Here is a 19,434-nt window from a genome sequence, read left to right as displayed (position 1 = left end):
TAACCATGCATTTGGCTGAAGGCCATTACTTGTTAGTAACAGGGAGAGAGTACTACCCAAATCTCCCCAGAGTGGACTAGATGTTCCAACTCAAACTTGAAGGCTTCAAATTCTTCGATGTCATGCCCAGGTGCCCCAAAATGAAACAGATGGATCTTTCTTCGACTTGGCCCGCTAGGCGAGGATTTCCCAACGGTCTTAATTGAGTGGATTTTCCACAAAGTTGGTGACGATGGACGAGTGAATCCTTGAGGTGTCTCATAACTATCAGCTTTGGTCCCAAAGGCAGTAGTGGTGACCTCTTTGGATGGCCAAGCTTTGTTCTTGCTCATAAGGCTCGGATTCCTCTTCGGGATCCTTAGTCTCTTGTTTGGGTGTCTCAAATTTGACCAAAAGTGGTACGTCTCTTTGTACCATTCCCTTGACTTTGTCTGAGAGGTTCTCACTATAGGGTTTCAATTCAGTAGGCTCTCTTAGTGGGCTCCCAGCCAAGTCCAAGATTTGGTCAACCTCTTTGATTTTTGCTTTGACCCAATTGATATTTCCTTCTAGCCTACGGATCTTCCTACTAAGTGACTCTTCATTTTCTTCCCTATTAATTGAATTGACCATGGGGGTGGTGCCAATTTGATTCTCTTGAACGTCCATAATAGCAAGTTAACCTTTTAAGAGATGTAAATGGTTAGTCTTTAGTGTATGGAGCCTCCCGGCTATTTGGTATTTCATGTGTCTATCTTTGGGGTAGTGTCTGGAATATAGGATCAATCAATCATTCAAACAAAATACATGAAGCACATAAACACATAATCACAAAGTCGATAACTACAATTATGCTACTGGTGTTCTTAAGACCTTTTTTAACAGAGGTCAGTCTAATCATTTTGAAATAGTATTGTTCCATTTTCATTAAACCATTGCCCCCATAAATCATGGTTTTCATTAATAATATTTTCCCCAAAAGGGTTACAAAAGATGATAAATCATAAAAAGTAAAATCAGCAGAAGTAGCCTTCAGTGGCAGATGATGAAGCTCTTTCGGTCCTAGCCTTCTTGGCCCTTCGAAGGGCAGTCTGGATCCAAAGGTGAGCCGATGTTAACAATGCATCCATCAAGAACCCTCTCCCTGTGAATGTCATGGAAGCGGTCTCATCCATCGCTTTCTTCATGCGATCATCGAGATCCTCCAAGCACTCATATATGAACCCTAACTCATGTGTCAAGCTAGCTATAATGGCATGATCATGCTCTATATTCTCTAAATATTTGGCATCTCTATTATCGGCTCGCCTTTGAGTCAAACGGGCCTTAATTTTGGCCTTGGAAGATTTGTCTTGCAAACAGTGGTAAAGGTTGGGTCCAGGGGCAAGGGTTCCTTGAAAATGTGCCGTCAACCAATCTTTGTAGTCTTCGTCACACCCAAGGTTGAACCTATCATGAGCCAAAGTCTCGAAATCCCAAATTATGCGACCATTCCACTCTCGGACTATATCCCCATCATTTTGAATCTTATCCTCCCCATAGTCTATCATATGCTTTCCTATGTTCCCTACTTTGGATATTATTTGGGTTCTACCAAATTGTCTCAAGACCCTAGCAAGTGCATAGGGACGGATCCCTCGGATTCCCATAAGTCGTAAGAATGGGCATTTTCTTTCTCTAACTACAACTTCATTAGCTATGAAATCGGGGAACTTCCATTGTATATTGTCTTACTTAAGCCTTGAGAAGATGAAGGTCCAACCTTGTTTGGTCTGATACCCAAAATTTGGACAGTAGGATTTGAGTCTATCCTTTCTATTTTGGTCGCTTAGATATTGGGGACCTTCGGATTTGTTCAAGTGTTTGATGATCCACCACTGTAATAGAAAATTGCACCCTTGGAAGTACTTGTAGTGGTTTCGGCATAAACATAAGGCTCGGTACATATCGACGAGGATGATGGGGACCAAGTCAAAGTATTTAGTTTCTTCATTTGTGGTTATGCCATGAAAGATAACATGGTTGACAGAAATGATTCAGGTATCTATGGCTTGGTGTCTATCTTTGGGAAATACCATGAGCCCCAATAAGCATATGGCAAAGGCTAAAGGTTAGGTAGTTTCCCAGTCAGCAAAGGTTCGGAATTCTGTTGAATACTTCACGAATCCCCTTTTGGTTCCAAATCGGTTATACAATCCCTAAAGGTTATGGTTGGACTAAAGATCCAATTGGCATGGGATAAGGATAGTAATTTCAAGATTTGGTTGGGCTTATGTGAGATTAAGAGGTTATGTTTGGGTTTTTTCCTCCTTGTCATATAGGTTCTAATGTTGCCTATGCAATCTCGGAGCTCCTCCAGAGTCATGGTCATCTCTATGTCTCCAAACCTAAATACCATTCTATCACAGTCCCAATATCTAGCAATCACCTCGATTAATTAGTTCTCTACAACCTTTCATAGTCATCAACGAGGGTAGGTGTCCCAAATAATTTGTGACTGTCTTTTGTTGTTCCTTACTTAACCAAACCTACCAAATTTCCAGCATAGCGGGAGCCTCGAGAACCACATCAAACTTTAAATTGGTCAAAAAAGACACGGTTATCATTACCCTCCCCTCCCCAAAGGCAATAGTTTAGCACATAGACACAAATATGTTTCCAATTAGCACATAGTGGAATGCGGCGTCTTCGAGTCATAGACCGTCTTGACACAGGGTAGTCTCTTAATGGGCTTAGATACATCGCAAATATTCAAGCCCGTCTAGGTAAGCATGCGCTAGTCCGTTGGGATTTGGCTTCGCTCTATCCTAGGCAATACTAGAGTGGGCTTTTTCAAATGACTGGGACTTGAGCAGACTACTTGAGGTGAACCGTTGTCGGCTGTTGGACGACCTCGAACCAACTCTGCCTTCAACGTGTTCCAGAGAAAGTTATTTGGTTTTTTTGGTGAAGGCTAGACCGCGAACTCACGTGTCCCCTTTGAAACCATGTAGTTTTTTACCAGTGGTGGCAGAATTTATGATATACATCCAATGACAGTTTATATATACAAGAAAGTAAAACAAATAAGCAAATAATTACAAAAAATCACATTATATTGAAACCCTTATGGTTAGAACCTATTTGAAAATTCTGCAGTGGAGTCGTCATCTATTACGGTTCACTTTTATGCAAGGCATAAAAGCAACTTCGAGGTCATGGACTCTTTTGGATTTTTATATTTTTACAAATTACCACCTAATTTATTAAGGGAAATTAGGAACACCGAGTTAAAAGGATTTATTCAAACAAGAGAAAAATCCTTTAAAACCAGAGTTCGAGGTAAGGGTTCTAGTGATTCTTTGGGAAAGGTGTAAGGCACCCCGATATTAAGGATCCGTAGAATATGATTGACCTTCGAGCTTCAATGTGTAATTATTGTAATTTTTGCTTAAAAAGTTTAATTTCTTGTATAACTTGTCATGGCATATCATAAAATATTTTGGCAAAAAAATTCTTTATTTGAAAAAAAAAAAAAGTTGAATTTCCTTTAAAGTCATTTCATTTTTGGATCAAAACACACTTAAGATTTCTCTTAACTATGGTTCTATTTAGGGCTGTTCACGGTTTTGGTAAAAACCAAAACCGAACCGAAAATTAACCAAACCGAATAAAAAAACCGACATTTGGTTTGTTTAGTTTGATTTGGTTTTAAATTTTAAAAACCGATAATATTTAGTTTGGTTATGGTTCTATTAAAAAATAACTGAACCAAACCGATAAATTATATACATAAATTTTATAATTATTTATATGTATAATATTAGTTTTTCATAAATAATTATAAATATTTTATACCTTTTAATCATTAATTTGATTTTTGGTCAACTTATTTCACATGATTGTTTAAAGCTCATGTTTTTAAGAATATGTCCAAGTCCATGTCTTTAAGTCTTTTAACTCTTTAAGTGTTAAGTATAAACCTACTAATAGAAGCTCACGTTAGAGTCTAATGTCTTTAACTTAAACTTTTAGCTTTTCTTTGTCAGCCATTTGATTTTAGGTTGTTTCTTCTTTTCTTTTTTCGAATTTGTACCTTTCTTTTTTCTTGTCTGAATGGGTCCTAAACTTCTAATTTTTTTCATATAAAAAGGACACAGGTTGTAGATTTGGAGGTTCCTATAGAAGATACTTGACAACATCGGCATTTCTTTTACAACTCAAGCACATGGCAATGCCCTAATACTTCTTCCGTGGGTAATCCTCCTAAAAAGAAAAAGAAAAATAACTCGTTGTAGTCGAGACCCTAGCCTTGGAGATAATGATAGAAAAACATTTGAAGTTTGGAATCATTACACAAAGTTTTTTTAATAAAATGGGAGAATTAAGGGCAAAATGCAAGTACTGCCTCAAAGTTTAAGATCATTACACAAAGTTTTTTATTTCATATATTTTCATTTTAATTTTAGGTAGTCTTTATGTTTAATTAATATGTATGTTTGTAACAACAACTAAAAGCTCCTATGCTCTACTTTATTTCCAGGTATGTGTATTAAGATGACAAAAATAGTGCGGCCACTACTAAATTAGTTTTTAGCTCTATATGTAATAGTTTAGCAACTTTGGGTAACTTGAGTACGACACTATCACTAATAGTGAAAAAGTTTCTATGATGTATGTTCCACCTTAAACTATAAATAAAAGTTATCGTTTGAACCAAAAAAAAATGTCCTTTTCAACTTTTTAATGTTTTACTGATAAATCTCATAGCTGCTAGTCATAAACCAAAAAATCGAACCAAACCGAACCAACCCGACAATAACCAAACCGGTGGTTATTAGTTTATTTGGTTTGGTTATGGTTATGGTTTTAGACATTTAAAAATCGACTAAATTGGTTTGATTATGGTTTTAATTAATAACCGACCTAAACCGAACCATGAACACCCCTAGTTCTATTGACTTGGTCCAATGTTATGTCCTTTTGTCCTTATAAATTTTGAAGGATATTTCCTTTATAAAAAGCCATGGGTTTGTACAAGTATAAAAGTGTTTCTATCAAATACAATATATTTATCCATTTTAGAGTTACTTTGAAGTAGGGTGGGCATGGTATGGTAGATACCGATTACCATACCGAAATCGAAATTTTTTTATACCGCGGTTTCGATATTATGGTATTTGGTATGCATTTTTAAAAAGTTTGGTATTCGGTACGGTATTCGATATTCATAAAGAAAATACCGAAATACTGAATACCATACCGAAGTTTATAATTACATATCCAATTCATATATCTCAGTATTATAATACTAACAAATATATAAACTAGTATTATTAGAAAACTAATTATTTAAACGTTGGAACTTTGACTACTCTATCTTGATTTAAATATCTTTTTTGTGTAACTGATTTACGAAAGGGATTGCTTGTACTTTCTTTTGAATATTTTTAATGTGTAAGATGTTTAGTACATAATAATTGAGACGCTTTTTAAGTAGCGGAAGTCGTAATTCTCCACGATATGAGTATAAGTAAGTCGAACTCGGACAAACTATGGTACCGATTTACCGTACCGTAAAATACTGAAACGAACTTTAAAATACCGAACCATACCGAATTAATTTGGTACGGTAATGGTATAGTATTTTTAAAAATCGAAATTACCGTACTGAAGTTTCAAATACCGTACCATACCCACCTCTACTTTGAAGGTCAACCATATCCTACCTTAAAACCGTTTCTTCAAACAAAGATTTAAGTGTATTTCCCTTGTTTGATTGACTTAAGATTGAGCTTGGCCCAAAAGGGTTTTAAAAATCCTTAAGTTATTTCAAACCCCATTTCTAACACTTATGGTTTTAGAAATCAGTTTTTCCAGTTTTTGGTTTATAACCTTATGCTAAAGAAAATGAAGTTGTAACTTTTGTTCCCAAATCATTTCTAAAAAAAAAAAACTGTTCTAAGTTTTTGCAATCTTAAAATACCTACTTGTTTCCCAAAAAAAAAGGTGTATACATATATGTTAACTGTTTACATTCTCGATTTTGAATCGCGGTTCACAAAATTCATATTCCTTTGTTCCAAGTCTTGAAAGCGTGATCATTTATCTTTTGTTGGGTCTTGGTTTTGGCAATGGTATCGGGTTCCTGTCATTTCCCTATGATGACTAGTTCACAACCATATCAGGCTTCAATATCATAAGCATTCTTTACAAATACTGGTGAGCCTACCGAGCCCACCAGTTGCCATTTTCACCCATGGTTGGACCATCAATCAATTTTGGACTCGATAGAAGAATGGATGTTGGGCTTATGGCCCAAAAGTGGCTTGGATCTGGCCCGAATGGCCCACGTCGAAATTCCATCCAAGGGGGAAAAGAAAAATACGGTTAGAAAGCATCTAAACTTAATGATCGACTTAATATGGATTTAAGTAATATACTCATGCATACAAATTCACACAAAAATACATCACGTTAAACCTCATAAAATGACACACCAAAAACTAGCAACCATAGGAAGGAGTCTAAACTTAAAGGGGCAAAGCAGCTATGGGCCCAATCATCATGTATATGGAAAACAAAAACAAAGCAAGCTAGTGCGCAGTGTATATACGTGATTACACCCTTGTAACATTGTCTCAAGACGCATTACATATATGTGGTTACAAAATTTATGTCCATGACAAGTATAGTATTTTCTGAAATTCTTAGTCACTTCTATTTATTAGTCATGATCAATTAACACGTATTTTGCACGCACGCTAAATAAAATGGCAGAAAAATAAAAAATTCAACACAACTTCAAATATTAGACTAAAGCACTTTAATCATATAATAAAGATTCAAATCAATTAAAATGTGATAGTTTGATACATTTTTCTAAACTCGATTCAGTTAATAAACATAAGATCCCCACTTTAGATTTGTGTCTAATGTTCCTTCTATAGATAAATTTACTAAAATAACAAATGCGTAAACATTATTTTCTTCATGAAAATTGAGTTCATCTTCTAACGTAATACATATTATTGTTACACATAACTCCAAAACCGAATCTAGTGTAATGTGCTTAAAAAGTTAAATTATTTATGATCTTTGACTTTCGATCCAAGCCACTAAGCGATTCGTGATTTTGACTTTCCGATCTGGCCCAAACTGGTTCTGCAATTTTTTCTTGAAAATCTCTAGACATAATATGTATACGTGGTTACACGCTCGTGATATTATCTAGTAACACTATATACACACATAACTACATGCTCCTAAACCCCCCCCCCCCACCCCCCCCCCACCCCAAGTTACTCTAGTCACTTTTATAGGACCGATAAAAATCTCAATCTTGAAAATTTATTGTAAAGTAAGGGGTAATTAAATAGTACTAGGTACGTACAACAAAAACGTATATATACCAAGGCAGCAAAGTGGTGTCTCAACGCGCATGTTCTAGCAATGGAAGATGACCTTTTTTCCTTTCTGAGAAAAATGATTTGTACATTTATTGTTTTTGTCGATATGTATAAAACTTTATTCATCAATCAAGAATTATCTGCAACGTTGCTACACATTAATAGTCTTTGGTCAAATGACAATTGTTTGTTATAGAATCTACAGATTATATTACTAATAATTGTTCACACTTTAACTACTTCTCCACTATATAAATACCCCCTTTTGTCCAACCCCTTGTGATAATACACCAACATCATCCTTTTTGTATGATTTTCTTGATTCTCTATAGTCTCTTGATTCTTTTTGTGTGAGTTTGAATTGAGATTTTTTTTTTTTTTTTTTTTGGTTTCTTTGTTACTGTACTTTTTATCTGATCAAAAGCCTTTGAATTCTTCCTGGGGTTTTGGGTTTTGGATTTTTGAGTTTGTGGGGTGGTTTAGAATGGAGCCATTTGATGGGAATCAAAGAAATGGGCAGGGTATGAATTTGAGTGATGGGATTTGGATGGAGCCATTGAATAGGAACCAAAGAAATGGGGATGGTTTGAATTTGAGTTATGGGATTGGGTTGGAACCATTGGACAGGAATCAAAGAAATGGGGATGGTTTGAATTTGAGTTATGGGATTGGGTTGGAGCCGTTGAGTGAGAATCAAAGAAAGTGGAAAGGTTTGAATTTGAGTTATGGAGTTGGAATGGAGCCATTGGATAGGAATCAAAGAAATGGGGAGGGTTTGAATTTGAGTTATGGAGTTGGAATGGAGCCATTGGATAGGAATCAAAGAAATGGGGAGGGTTTGAATTTGAGTTATGGAGTTGGAATGGAGCCATTGGGTAGGAACCAAAGAAGTGGGGAGGGTTTGAATTTGAGTGATGGGATTGAGATGGCGCCGTTGGATAGGAACCAAAGAAATGGGGATAGTTTGAATTTGAGTTATGGGATTGAGATACCGCCGTTGAGTAGGAATCAAAGAATTAGGGAGGGTTTGAATTCGAGTTATGGGATTGCAATGGAGCCATTGGATAGGAACCAAAGAAATGGGGAGGGTTTGAATTTGAGTGATGGGATTGAGATGGCAGCGTTGAGTAGGAATCAAAGAATTGCGGAGGGTTTGAATTTCAGTGAGGTGATTGAGATGATGCCATTGGATAGGAATCAAAGAAGTGGGGAGGGTTTGAATTTGAGTGGGGGGATTGGGATGATGCCATTGGATAGGAATCAAAGAAGTGGGGAGGGTTTGAATTTGGGTGGGGGGATTGGGATGAAGAGGGTTAGTGTGGGAGTGGAAGGGAACTCAGTAGTTAAAAAGGCTAGGCTTGCTGATGAAGTTTTTCGTTTTCACAAATTCATTAATGAGAATGTTGCTTTAGAAAAGGTTAAGGTTGATGAGCATTTAGAAGGTACAAGCCAAGGCATGGTTTCCGAAAAACTTGATGAAAGTATTGGGCATATAGGTAACATGGACATTTTGGAAGGGGGAGGGATCAAGAATGGAGCAATGGGTGCTGGAGAATTCGTTGTTGGGTGTCAAGAAGGTGGACTTTCAAGTGTACCTGAAGAGTCTCACAATGGGAACTTAGGGAGTGCTAATGGTGGCAATGAATTGGGTTTTGATCTTAATATTCCGGCTCTGGAAGCAGGTGATGGGAGTACTTTAGTTGGTTTGCAGGAGTATACTCAGAGGACTGTTGAATTAAATGAAATTAGGTCTGATGAGAGTGACCGCCGGGAGGAAAGAGTGAACAGGGGAAAGGCAAAGCAAATTGAGGAAATAATGCCTTATGATGCCTTTGGAAATGTCACACTTGAGTTGGGAGTGATGAACAAAGACCAGGATATTGGTGGAAGTAATCAATTGGGTGGTGAGAAAAGATACACCAGAGAAGAAAAGGGGAAGGCTAAGGTTGACAACTTTTGGTTGTCGTTGGACTTGCAACACAGGCAGCAGCAGCAGCAGGAGGCTGTTGCAACAGTGCCACAGTTAGGATCCATCCAGCATAGACAAAATGTTGATGTGTTACCAATTGAAAATGTCAACAACAACACACCCAGTGTGATCCCTCAAGTGGGGTCTGGGGAGGGTGGGGTATACGCAGACCTTACCCCCGCTACCTTGTCCGAGGTCGAAGTTAGAAAAAGGTCGATCGCTGAAAATGCATCAAGACAAGCAATTGCATTAAGGGAAAAGGCTCCTCACTTTGCGCGCTATGATGCTTCCCGTGAAGGCTCTTCTGCTCAGGAAAAGAAATTACCAACTTTGGAAACTCTTAAAGATCTAGGGAACACCCCCGATCCGTTTTCTACTGCATTGAAGAGGATTAAGGAGCGTATACCTAAACAAAAGGGTGAGAAATTGGTTAGATGGGAAGCAGCTCAAAATCCTGAGAATAAAGAGTTTCCTCGTGTGATTCCTTCACTGCTAGATCTTTCCCTGAAAGCCCTTGCAGAAAATGCTGAAGCAATAGTTTCTCTCCAAGGTGTCCCTGATATCTTGAGGCAAAGATTGACTGAACTGCTCTGCAATTCTAGGAAAATGAGTTCTCATATGTTGGACCTTCTTGTTCAAGGATCACCAACTCAAATTCGTATAAAGGACTGTTCATGGTTAACAGAAAAGCAGTTTTGCGACTCATTTAGAGACTTTGATAGAAGAAACTTGATGGTAATCTATGCTTCTTCTTTTTAAATTTTAGTTTACTTGTTTTTTGTTAATGTGACATATTATTCTCTGAACTGTTTCTGCCAAATTATGATTAGGGTACTAGAAGATAGAGCTAGAGTGTGATTTGTAGTATTATACAGTTGGATGATTGGAGCACAGTAGATAATTCTTAGCGTGGAGAGTTTCTTATCAGTGGACATATGAACTTCTCTTCCCACGTTTAGCACAAAGTGTTGGTAGAGGGATAACAAAGCATGTAAGTAGAATGACAACAGAATAGTGCCATCCGATGATAAACATTTGCCGAGCTTTACTTTGCTTTTAATTGCGTTTTCTGTTGAGTATATACTTTTGTTTGGATGGTTCCTACGCTGTCGTCTCAAAAACTTTGTTATAAATGTATTCTATTTGTTCCAAGGTTTGGGGATGGCAGAAAGAAGAGGACAGCAGACCTTTAGGGGAGGTGTTTTCAGTAGGTTGTTTTGTCTTTCTTTATGGAGTACTCCTTTTGGGGCATATGTTATAATACCTTTATTCACTGGGAAAGGAGGGGGCAACTTCAACCTGACTTCTGGTCACCATCCTGTGACTTTTCTCTATTTCTACATTCTTTCATCATCCTCTTCTTTAGCCAGTGTTTTCGTCCTGGCAAGCTTGCCTTTGTTCTTTATGCAGATTGTTAGAGCAAATCATTTGTGACTTCCTTCTGAGAATGCTAAAGCATTAAAACTTTATTCCTAGACAGGGATACTGTATCAGTCAATTTTTGTACTTTCTTCTCCCAACAATCCAGTATTACTTTTGCAACATGGATAACCGTAGTACAATTTCAGTGAAGTAGTTAGCTTCTTGGTGAAATGGTTTGTTGGACCTTATGAGGGCGTATCTGTTTTTGTGGACACTAAAAGAGTCGGCCCTGTGGTTTTTCATCTGAACAATTAACCTTATTATACTCCGTTATTATTCCTTGTGGGGGTAGATAGAGGTATTAATACATAAAGTACTTCCCAAAAGGAGATAAATGGAGAGAAGCATGTGTGTAGCTCTTGGTAACCCAAAATCAAAGACATATAACCCACACTTTTGGGGTTTTGTTACTTCCTGCTGATATGATTTTGCTAGAAATTTTCAAGTTGATGTCTTCATTGTTTCTGGTAAATTTTGTAAGTGTGAGCTGTTGTGCAATGTCTAAGTAAGCCTTATTTCATTAATTTTGTTTTTCAGTTAGTTAATCGAAAGTTGGATGTGCCGAGGGTCTACCGGAAACGGCTTCCCTACCTCCTAAGGTAGGGGTAAGGTCTGCGTACACTCTACCCTCCCCAGACCCTACTTTGTGGGATTTCATTGGGTATGTTGTTGTTGTTAATCGAAAGTTGGAACTATGCATAAGCACCTTAAAAGTGTACGGGTGTTTGGATAAGTCAAGTATGGCAGGATAAGTTTAGTTCTCATGAAAAGAACGAATGTCTAGTGAGACTGAATGGGATTCTGATGCCTAAACGCAGACAATTTAGATACCCTAGGTTTAGTTTTTGGGAGAATGACACGATAGATCAAAATGTAGCACATAAAATTAACAGAGTTTCGTAAGGAATTTTTTTGGGAAAGTTTGAGAAGCTTAATTAGTAGGGACAAGTTGGGTGGAGAATGAATGTCTAACATCTCTCTCAAATTTTGGCAGACCCCAAACCATTTTTTATCATTCTCTGACCAATCCTCACTCTCGTTTCACTGATCCTTTCAGACTTCTACTTAAAACACGCATTACCAAAAATCAAAAATTGGACCTTCTTTCTCTGAATTACCACCTTCCATACAGATTTCACTTACTATGCCAGAAAACCCTCTCATTTACAGTCACTTGAAAGCAGAATTAGTGATTTGATTCTCACAGTAACTTAAGCCTAGTGTATGGCGACTAGAAATATAAATCAAGTGATCTAGCTTTTCTAGTTTCATTATCAACCAAATAGAAAGGAAGGCAGTCTTTGTGGCTGGCTAGAAATCATTTGAATTGAGAGAGTTGGCTGACAACTCATCAGCAAGGTATGAACTCCTCTAGAGGAGCAGGCATTTGGTTCCATTTGCATGATTAATATTAGCTGAGCTTTGTGAAGGGGGGAGGGGTGGGCCAATTATCCATGGAGTTTTATACCATGCGCCACTAACCCTCGGGGATTTTCGTTTATCAAAAAAATAAATAAATAAATAAAAAGAGGAATACTTTCTGAGCTTTTACTTCTGCTTTAAACTGAGTTACATGGTTTGGTATATACTTTTGTCTTAGATGGTTGGTACTCCTGTTTCCAGAAATACTTTGTTATGTATAGATTCATAAAATTCCTTATATTTGTTCTGACGTGTGGGAATGACAGAGGGAAGAGGGCGTAAGATCTTTAGCTAAGGTGTTTTCAATAGCTTATTTTGTATTATCTATATGGGAAGCCCGTCTAATACGTATTTAATAATACCTTCATTCATTGGGTAGTCCTGCATTTTTTCCTCATCCTCTTCTTTAGCAAATGTATTAGGGTCCAGATGAGCTGGCCTTGTCCTTTGTTAGAGAAACTCTTTCGTGACTTCCTCCTGAGAGTGCTCAAGAGTTGACCTAGGCTACTGCCTCAGTCAAGTTTTATACTTTCTTCTCCCAGTATTGCCGAATTCATACTGCAACATGGATGCCGCAGTAAATTTCAAGAGATGAAAAGAAAAATACAATGAAGAAGTTACCTTAGTTGCTGAAGTGGTTGGTTGAACCTTATGAAGTTGAATCTTGCTAGCGGACACTAATAGAGTTGGTCGTGTATTTTTTCCATGTGAACTAATGCCTTATTATACTCCATTATTCTTCTTTTTTCGGGGTAGAGAGAGACTTTTCATTATTTCTTACTACTTCTTAATTGGAGATAAATTAAATCAAGAAAAGCATGTCTTATGGCACCCAAGGGTGTGTCCTAGTAGTCAATGAACTGGGTTGAGAACCATGATCTCAGATTCAAATCCGAGCAGAGACAAAAGTATTGGGTGATTTCTTCCCATCTGTCTTAGCTTTGGTGGACAGAGTTACCTGGTACTTGTTGCTGGTGGGACGTGACAAGTATCCCGGGAATTTAGTCGAGGTGCGCGCAAGCTGGCCCGAACACCACGGTTATCAAAAAAAAAGCATGTCTTATGTAGCTTGGTAACCCGAAACCAATAATGTATATACTTCTACACATATATATCATGATTTTGATAGAAGTTTTCAAGTTCAAGTCCTCATAACACATGTATATCATGATTTTGATAGAAGTTTTTAAGTTCAAGTCCTCATACTTACTGATAAATTTAAAAATGTGAACTCGTGCATCTCTAAGTAAGCCTTTATTTTCACTAATATTGTTTTATCAGACGGCATAATATTCTCTACCTTCGTTTTCTACCTTGTCTCTGGGAGCTGATATTATATAGACAATTATTGTTACTGCTGTCGTTACTACTACTACTGCTATTACTTTATTTGATGATTCTGGAAGCTGATATGATTCTTATACCTTTATGGCTTGGAAGCAGGTGCTTCAACTAGATCTCTGCGGACAACCCGCACTTGATCACGTGTTGGGTACAACCATTGCTCCGTCTTCAAATAGCTTACCTAATTTAGCCATCTTGTCACTGAGGGGTGCTAGTCGGATGTCTGATAGAGCGCTGGAAATACTTGTTACATCAGCACCTTCTCTGCAATCCATTGATTTGGGTCAGTGCTCCCTTTTGAGCCACACTGGTATTGATATTGTGGCCAACTTATTGGGATCAATTCTCAAGGAGCTCTATATAGATGAGTGCCAGAGCATAGATGCAATACTTATATTACCTGCACTGGAGAAGTTGGAGCATTTGGAAGTGTTGTCAGTAGGTGGAATTAATAGTGTATGTGATCAGTTTGTAAGCGAGTTACTTGCAGCACGTGGTCAAAATTTAAAAGAGCTTGATATTTCCGATTGTGAGTAAGTAAATATTACTTCCACTTCTTGATTTCCGATGGCACAGTTGGTGAAGAATTAAATGTTTTAAATGCTCATAGCATTTGCATTTAATTTAGTCTTTTAACCTGATGTGCTCTGGATGCAGGAATCTGACAGATCAGTCCCTGAAGTTCATTGGAGATACATGTGCTAACTTGCATTCATTAAATATTTCCAACTTGAGTAATTTGACAGATGTGGGACTACAATTTCTCGCAAATGGTTGTCGATCAATCCGAAAACTCAAATTTTGCCGTAATAGTTTCAGGTTTGGTCCTGATATCCAGTTTGCTTCTTGAAACGTTCAATTATGCTACTATATTTGATGACAATTATGATGGCTCTTTCACTAAGATTTTGTCGGCGAGATTTTAGTGAGTCAGCACAAATCAAGTTCTTGCTGTCCCCACACCCCTAAAAGGAATAAACATAAATATGAGAGGCAGCTTTGAGATGGTACTTCTATACCTGAACAAAACAAAGATGTATTTTCATGTGGTGGCCTTCAATTTACTTCTGTAATTACATGTTTGTGGATTGTGGTCTTTGTCCTTTTCTTTTGTCAATATTGGAAGCATCTTTAAAGGTTCTTCAGAGAAACTGGACTTTACTATTCTTCTGCACTTTTCACGTTAAAGAAGGTGCTAGAGGTAAGGTTTAGCTGCCAGGGGCGTCAGAAACAACTAAAAAGGAAGAAAAAAAGGAACCCTTTCCCTTGGTGCATGCTGTCGTGGATATTGAAATGAGGACATCTGGAAAAGTTTCAACGAATTGGGATCAACTTGTTTTAGATGAAGGGTTGAGTAGGTTGTTATTTTGTACAGTAAGATCATAAACGTGTATTAGTCAGTTAAGTTAAAATAAACATACCGGTATATGACCAATTAACAAGGTTTAGGAAAGACGTCAGAAGATTCAGGAGTCGGGCATCAACCTAGTTAGTTTTTTGTTCTGACACTCCCCTGCGAAATGAGATTAGCACTCATCATTATCCTATGTTTTAAGCAATTGCTTTTAGACTTTCTTGCGATCAATGATGATTTAAAGTGAGAGACACTTATCATTTTTCAGTGGATAGAGGTGCAAGTGAGTGGTCCCTAGACTTAATTGTTAAGTTGACCATATTATGCCTCCATATCAGACTTAATGTCATATCCTCCAACTAAAGTAGAATAATTACCACTTAATATTGTAAGTGATATTGACTGTTATTTGTTCCCATTTTGATTCTATATGCCACTTTGCGGTTTATTTGCTCCCCTTTTTCAGTAACATATACCATGAGTGAACTAGTAATTTTCATTCCGCTATTATGGTTATAGCTGGTGAATTGACTCCTTGACAGGTGACTCTTTATGCCTTAAATAATCAGCATGATGATGACTATTCCAAGTAAAATGTCATTATGATCATGTTATATCTAATCTGTTATTGCAATGGATTACTTGAAGAGTTGCTGCCTATATTTTCATAATGCACCAGTAGACAGCAACTGTGTTTTGTTTCCGACATAGGGGAGCTTTTATGTAATTTTTTCTGATTGAGGCATTTAATAATGATAAACTAAATTCTGTTGGCACCATCATTTTGTGGTTTCCTTGTTGTGCAAGTTCCAATCTAATATACACTTTGCATGTTAGTGATGAAGGTATTGCTGCATTTCTTGAAGCTTCTGGAGCGTGTTTGGAGGAACTTTCACTGAATAATTGCTCTAAGGTATACATAATCGTGCAGGAGTATCTATTCCTCTCTCAAATATGCTTATTAAGCCCAATGATATTGCTCGTTTCTTAATACATTTCTGTGTAGAGTTACGGAGTAATTTTAGATTCCTGAGTTGTACCCAAGATTTAGCTGTTGACCTGCATTTAAGAGTCTGATGATAAGCTTCTTCATTATTTTGCGTTGTGTTGCAATTTGCCTGCCCCTGCCCCTGCCCCTGCCCCTGCCCCTGCCCCTGGTGTTATAAGTTATAGTAACTAGGATATGATGTGTATCTTATTTTTATTGAGGTTGTTAATATGCCAAGCATTTTGCTCGTGTGGTCTTTTACAATATAATTGTGTGTGTTAGCCTGGACATTGTTTGGACTTTGTTTTTTTTTTTTTTTTTTTTATTCTTAAAAGAAGGTTAGCCTGGACTCTTAGGTTAATAAATAGATTAATAGATGAGTAAGATTGAAGTAGCATCATTATCTCTGTAGAAAGAGAAAGAGAGAGAGAGAGAGCAATTCATTCTGGGATTGTTAAAGAGCAGGGGAAAGGCATATAGTTAACTTTGTTAGTGACTGGCGGAGATCTTTTACAGGTTAGCACTATCACTGCCTTCTCACTAGCCAACAGTTCAAGAAAGTTACTGCATTTGGACCTATCATGGTGTCGCAGAATAAGTGACGAAGAGCTAGGACTGATTGTGGACAGCTGCTTGTCGCTCAAGCTACTCAAACTTTTTGGATGTACACAGGTATGCCTCGGCAACCCAATGGCTGATGAGTTTTTCAATTTCGTTTTTGGCATGGTCAAGTGTTTACCTGTTTCATGCACATTATCGTTTCTTGGTTCATATCCATGCAATACACTACTGTTTGCTATAACTATATAACAAGATATGGTTCCGGGGAATTCTAGTATTTTTTCAATTAGTGGCACTACCTTCTGAATTCACTAAATTTAATGGCTCTTTCTGCCCGGGTTTCTGTTCCAACTAGTTGGTCAGTATCAGTTTGGCCAATGGCCACTTTGTGCTATTATGATACATCTGATATCCCTAAAAAGTGAAAGGGATGCGGAACAGATAAGAAAGGCGGTAGTTCTATGAGCGGAACTTGTCATGCATCATTTCTTACCTCATCCAGTATTCCAGTTCTCTATTGTGCGTTCTTCATTTTCACTGTCGTCTGATCCTCTCTGATATAATGTCCCTGTCATATTTGACTCTCTTTTCTGCAGTTTCACTGAGCGTAGAACTGGGATGATATTAAAGAATCAGAATGTTTGATAATTTGCAAAATTTTGCTTTTTCTTGCAGATAACAGATGTATTCATAAATGGTCACTCAAACACTGTAGTGCAGATCATTGGATTGAGTATGACTCCGATATTTGATAAGATTAGCAGGTTTGATGGCATGGAAGTTCTGTTGAAGCATTCACCAACAGTCTTCCAATTCATGAACGACCATTATGATTCATGATGCATCTAAAGATTCCTCAATGCACAGTATTACACCCATTGGAACAAATAGAAATTGTCTTTTTTGTTGTAATCTTTTCTTTTGGAGCAGCCTCTTCTTCCTTATTTTTGAGTTAGATTTTACTTTACTGGTTATACATGATAACTAGAATGAAAATGGCTGCCAAAATCTGGCCTTATAGCAATACCTTTCTTGTCCTCAATGTTGTAGCTTGTTTCTTTCTGATCATAGATTACATTGAGTTGATTACTATAACAAGTATCTCCTTATTGCTAAATCATTCTTCAAGTCATCGTGATCTGCCTGGTGCTCATTCCAAATGCAATTATGTCTTTGTCGATCTGTCAATTCTACTACTAGACTAACCAGTTCTGTATTGAGGGGGATGGGTAACATTTTAATTATCTATGGGTATAGCAACCATCTATTACGGGGTTGCTCGTTTCCTTGAGGTAAAGAACGGCAATGGTAAAATCAAGTCTTGAGTCGGTTTTAGTTCAATATTTGTTAATGCTTTAGTCAAAAAACTCCTTTTTCTCCTTTTCAAACCACATATGAACACTACAAAAGAAGCATACAAGGTACATATCTTTAGCCCCTTCGTTATTCATTCTAGAGAGCTTTAAACTTCAAAACAAATGCAAGAACAAGGAGAAGAATGAGAATCCCAGTAGAAGAACCACCAACCCTGTGAATCCAGTAAGGATCGAACCTGGAAAAGCTCTGGTCCAAGTAGCAGGACATGGCAATGGCGATGATGATAAATAACATGAGCAATGGCAAGTAAGAAGAGACGCCAAGTGATTGCTCTTCAAGCTCTGGATCGACTAACTTTCGCCTGTCGATGTACAGAGGTGAGAGTATGGCAACAACTGTAAGACCTATCGCTAGAAGCCTGTGATCATACGATGAGAACCGAGCCAATGGATGAGAAATACTTATGCCCATGATGACAGTGATCAAGAGAAGCAGTGGAAGATAGGGAAGGAAGTTGATGGTTTGTTCTTCTTCAGTAGTGTTTTTTCTACTGTCAATGTATAGAGGAGAGACAACAGCTAGAAGTCCAATACCTATGGCCAAAAACCTTCTTTCATTTTCAGGAAACCTGCCTCTCCTGCTTAAATATTCCTGCTCCATTTGAATACAGTTTTTTTTTCTAGTCACAAAATGCTTCCTCAACTTAGACCTTTGATAGGGGCATTGGTTATTAACTTGTCTTAATTTCCAGAGTCTTCAAAGTCTTTATTTTTTATTTTTATTTTTCCGCTTGGTAAGAATCTTCTTTTTTTCCCATCCCTTGTTATCTTTTGCATTAAAAGTTACCCTTTAGTACCCTCCTCTACAAAATGGAGAAAAAAGAGGTGACCACTCTAGGGAAAAAGGAGAGAAATAGTAACCATTTTCATTGAGGATATTTCCAGAAAGTGAAAAAGTTCATATTCTTTTGGAAGATAAGGAATGAAAAGCAGCTTCTTTCGGGTTCTGTTGATCAATAATGTGTGGTGTATGGAAATGAAGAAGGCATTGGAAAAAGGGGGAAAAGAACTAGATATGTATTATATGCAAGTGGTGTTGTGTAGTTTGGCATCTGATTCTGGCCGCATGAACAAGGAATCTCTCATGGTGCTCTCTATTTTTACAAAGCATTAGTGGAAAATTGTATTTTTTTTTTATAACGGTGGTCTTGGATTATCTTGTGCACGCTATTTCACCTCGTACCTGCTACCTCCCACCAACTATGTCCGGGAGGAAATAACACACTGCTCTTTTGTTTTTGTTTTTGTTGGGGTTTTGAGCTCTAGTCTCCCATGATTTTCACCCACTTCATTAACCGCTGCCACATATTTGGGTGCACATAAGTAGAAAACTATAGTAGTTGCAATTTATGAATCTATTAGGACCCGTTTGACCATGAGAATTTTTCACTTTTTTTCCGGAATTTTTTTTCACTTTATTTGAAATCAACGTTTGGCCATGAAATTTCCAAAATACAACTTGAAGTTGCATTTGGAATATGGAAAACACCTAACAAACAAATTGCAAAAACTATAACCAACACAACTCCATCTTCAACCCAACTTCAAAATTCCAAATAAACTGAAAAATATTTGGTTTTCATGGCCAAACGCCTGCTAAATACATATTGGTTACCTACTTACCTTATTTA

General features: G+C 37.4%; 2 protein-coding genes across 3 annotated transcripts; one reads left to right on the top strand and one right to left on the bottom strand.

Moving 5' to 3' along the window:
• Window positions 1–7,346: 7,346 nt before the first annotated feature.
• Window positions 7,347–17,609, top strand: LOC132029555 (uncharacterized). Of its 2 annotated transcripts, XM_059418818.1 has the most exons (6): window positions 7,353–10,071; window positions 13,624–14,057; window positions 14,182–14,343; window positions 15,716–15,791; window positions 16,383–16,538; window positions 17,103–17,609. In XM_059418818.1, exons 1-6 carry the CDS (start codon window positions 7,852–7,854, stop codon window positions 17,265–17,267), a joined length of 3,213 nt encoding a protein of 1,070 aa, XP_059274801.1. In that variant the 5' UTR covers window positions 7,353–7,851; the 3' UTR covers window positions 17,268–17,609. The 2 variants fall into 2 exon arrangements, with proteins under 2 accessions (XP_059274802.1, XP_059274801.1); XM_059418819.1 differs by lacking the exons at window positions 15,716–15,791; window positions 16,383–16,538; window positions 17,103–17,609 and having other exon boundaries at window positions 7,347–10,071; window positions 13,624–14,053; window positions 14,182–14,316.
• A 229-nt stretch (window positions 17,610–17,838) lies between these two features.
• Window positions 17,839–18,917, bottom strand: LOC132029557 (uncharacterized). Its single transcript, XM_059418823.1, has one exon. It carries the CDS (start codon window positions 18,402–18,404, stop codon window positions 17,880–17,882), a length of 525 nt encoding a protein of 174 aa, XP_059274806.1. The 5' UTR covers window positions 18,405–18,917; the 3' UTR covers window positions 17,839–17,879.
• Window positions 18,918–19,434: the final 517 nt, after the last annotated feature.

This window comes from Lycium ferocissimum, chromosome 9 (assembly GCF_029784015.1).
Source record: "Lycium ferocissimum isolate CSIRO_LF1 chromosome 9, AGI_CSIRO_Lferr_CH_V1, whole genome shotgun sequence".
Taxonomy (NCBI): domain Eukaryota; kingdom Viridiplantae; phylum Streptophyta; class Magnoliopsida; order Solanales; family Solanaceae; genus Lycium; species Lycium ferocissimum.
Note: the sequence above shows the minus strand (reverse complement) of the source record. Positions and strands in the feature narration are given on the sequence as shown.

Coding starts and splice junctions, on each gene's coding strand:
- LOC132029555 (XM_059418818.1), top strand. CDS start 7,852: ATGGAGCCATTTGATGGGAATCAAAGAAATGGGCAGGGTATGAATTTG. Junction 14,058..14,181: donor CTTGATATTTCCGATTGTGA/GTAAGTAAATAT, acceptor CTCTGGATGCAG/GAATCTGACAGATCAGTCCC. Junction 15,792..16,382: donor CACTGAATAATTGCTCTAAG/GTATACATAATC, acceptor GATCTTTTACAG/GTTAGCACTATCACTGCCTT.
- LOC132029557 (XM_059418823.1), bottom strand. CDS start 18,404: ATGGAGCAGGAATATTTAAGCAGGAGAGGCAGGTTTCCTGAAAATGAA.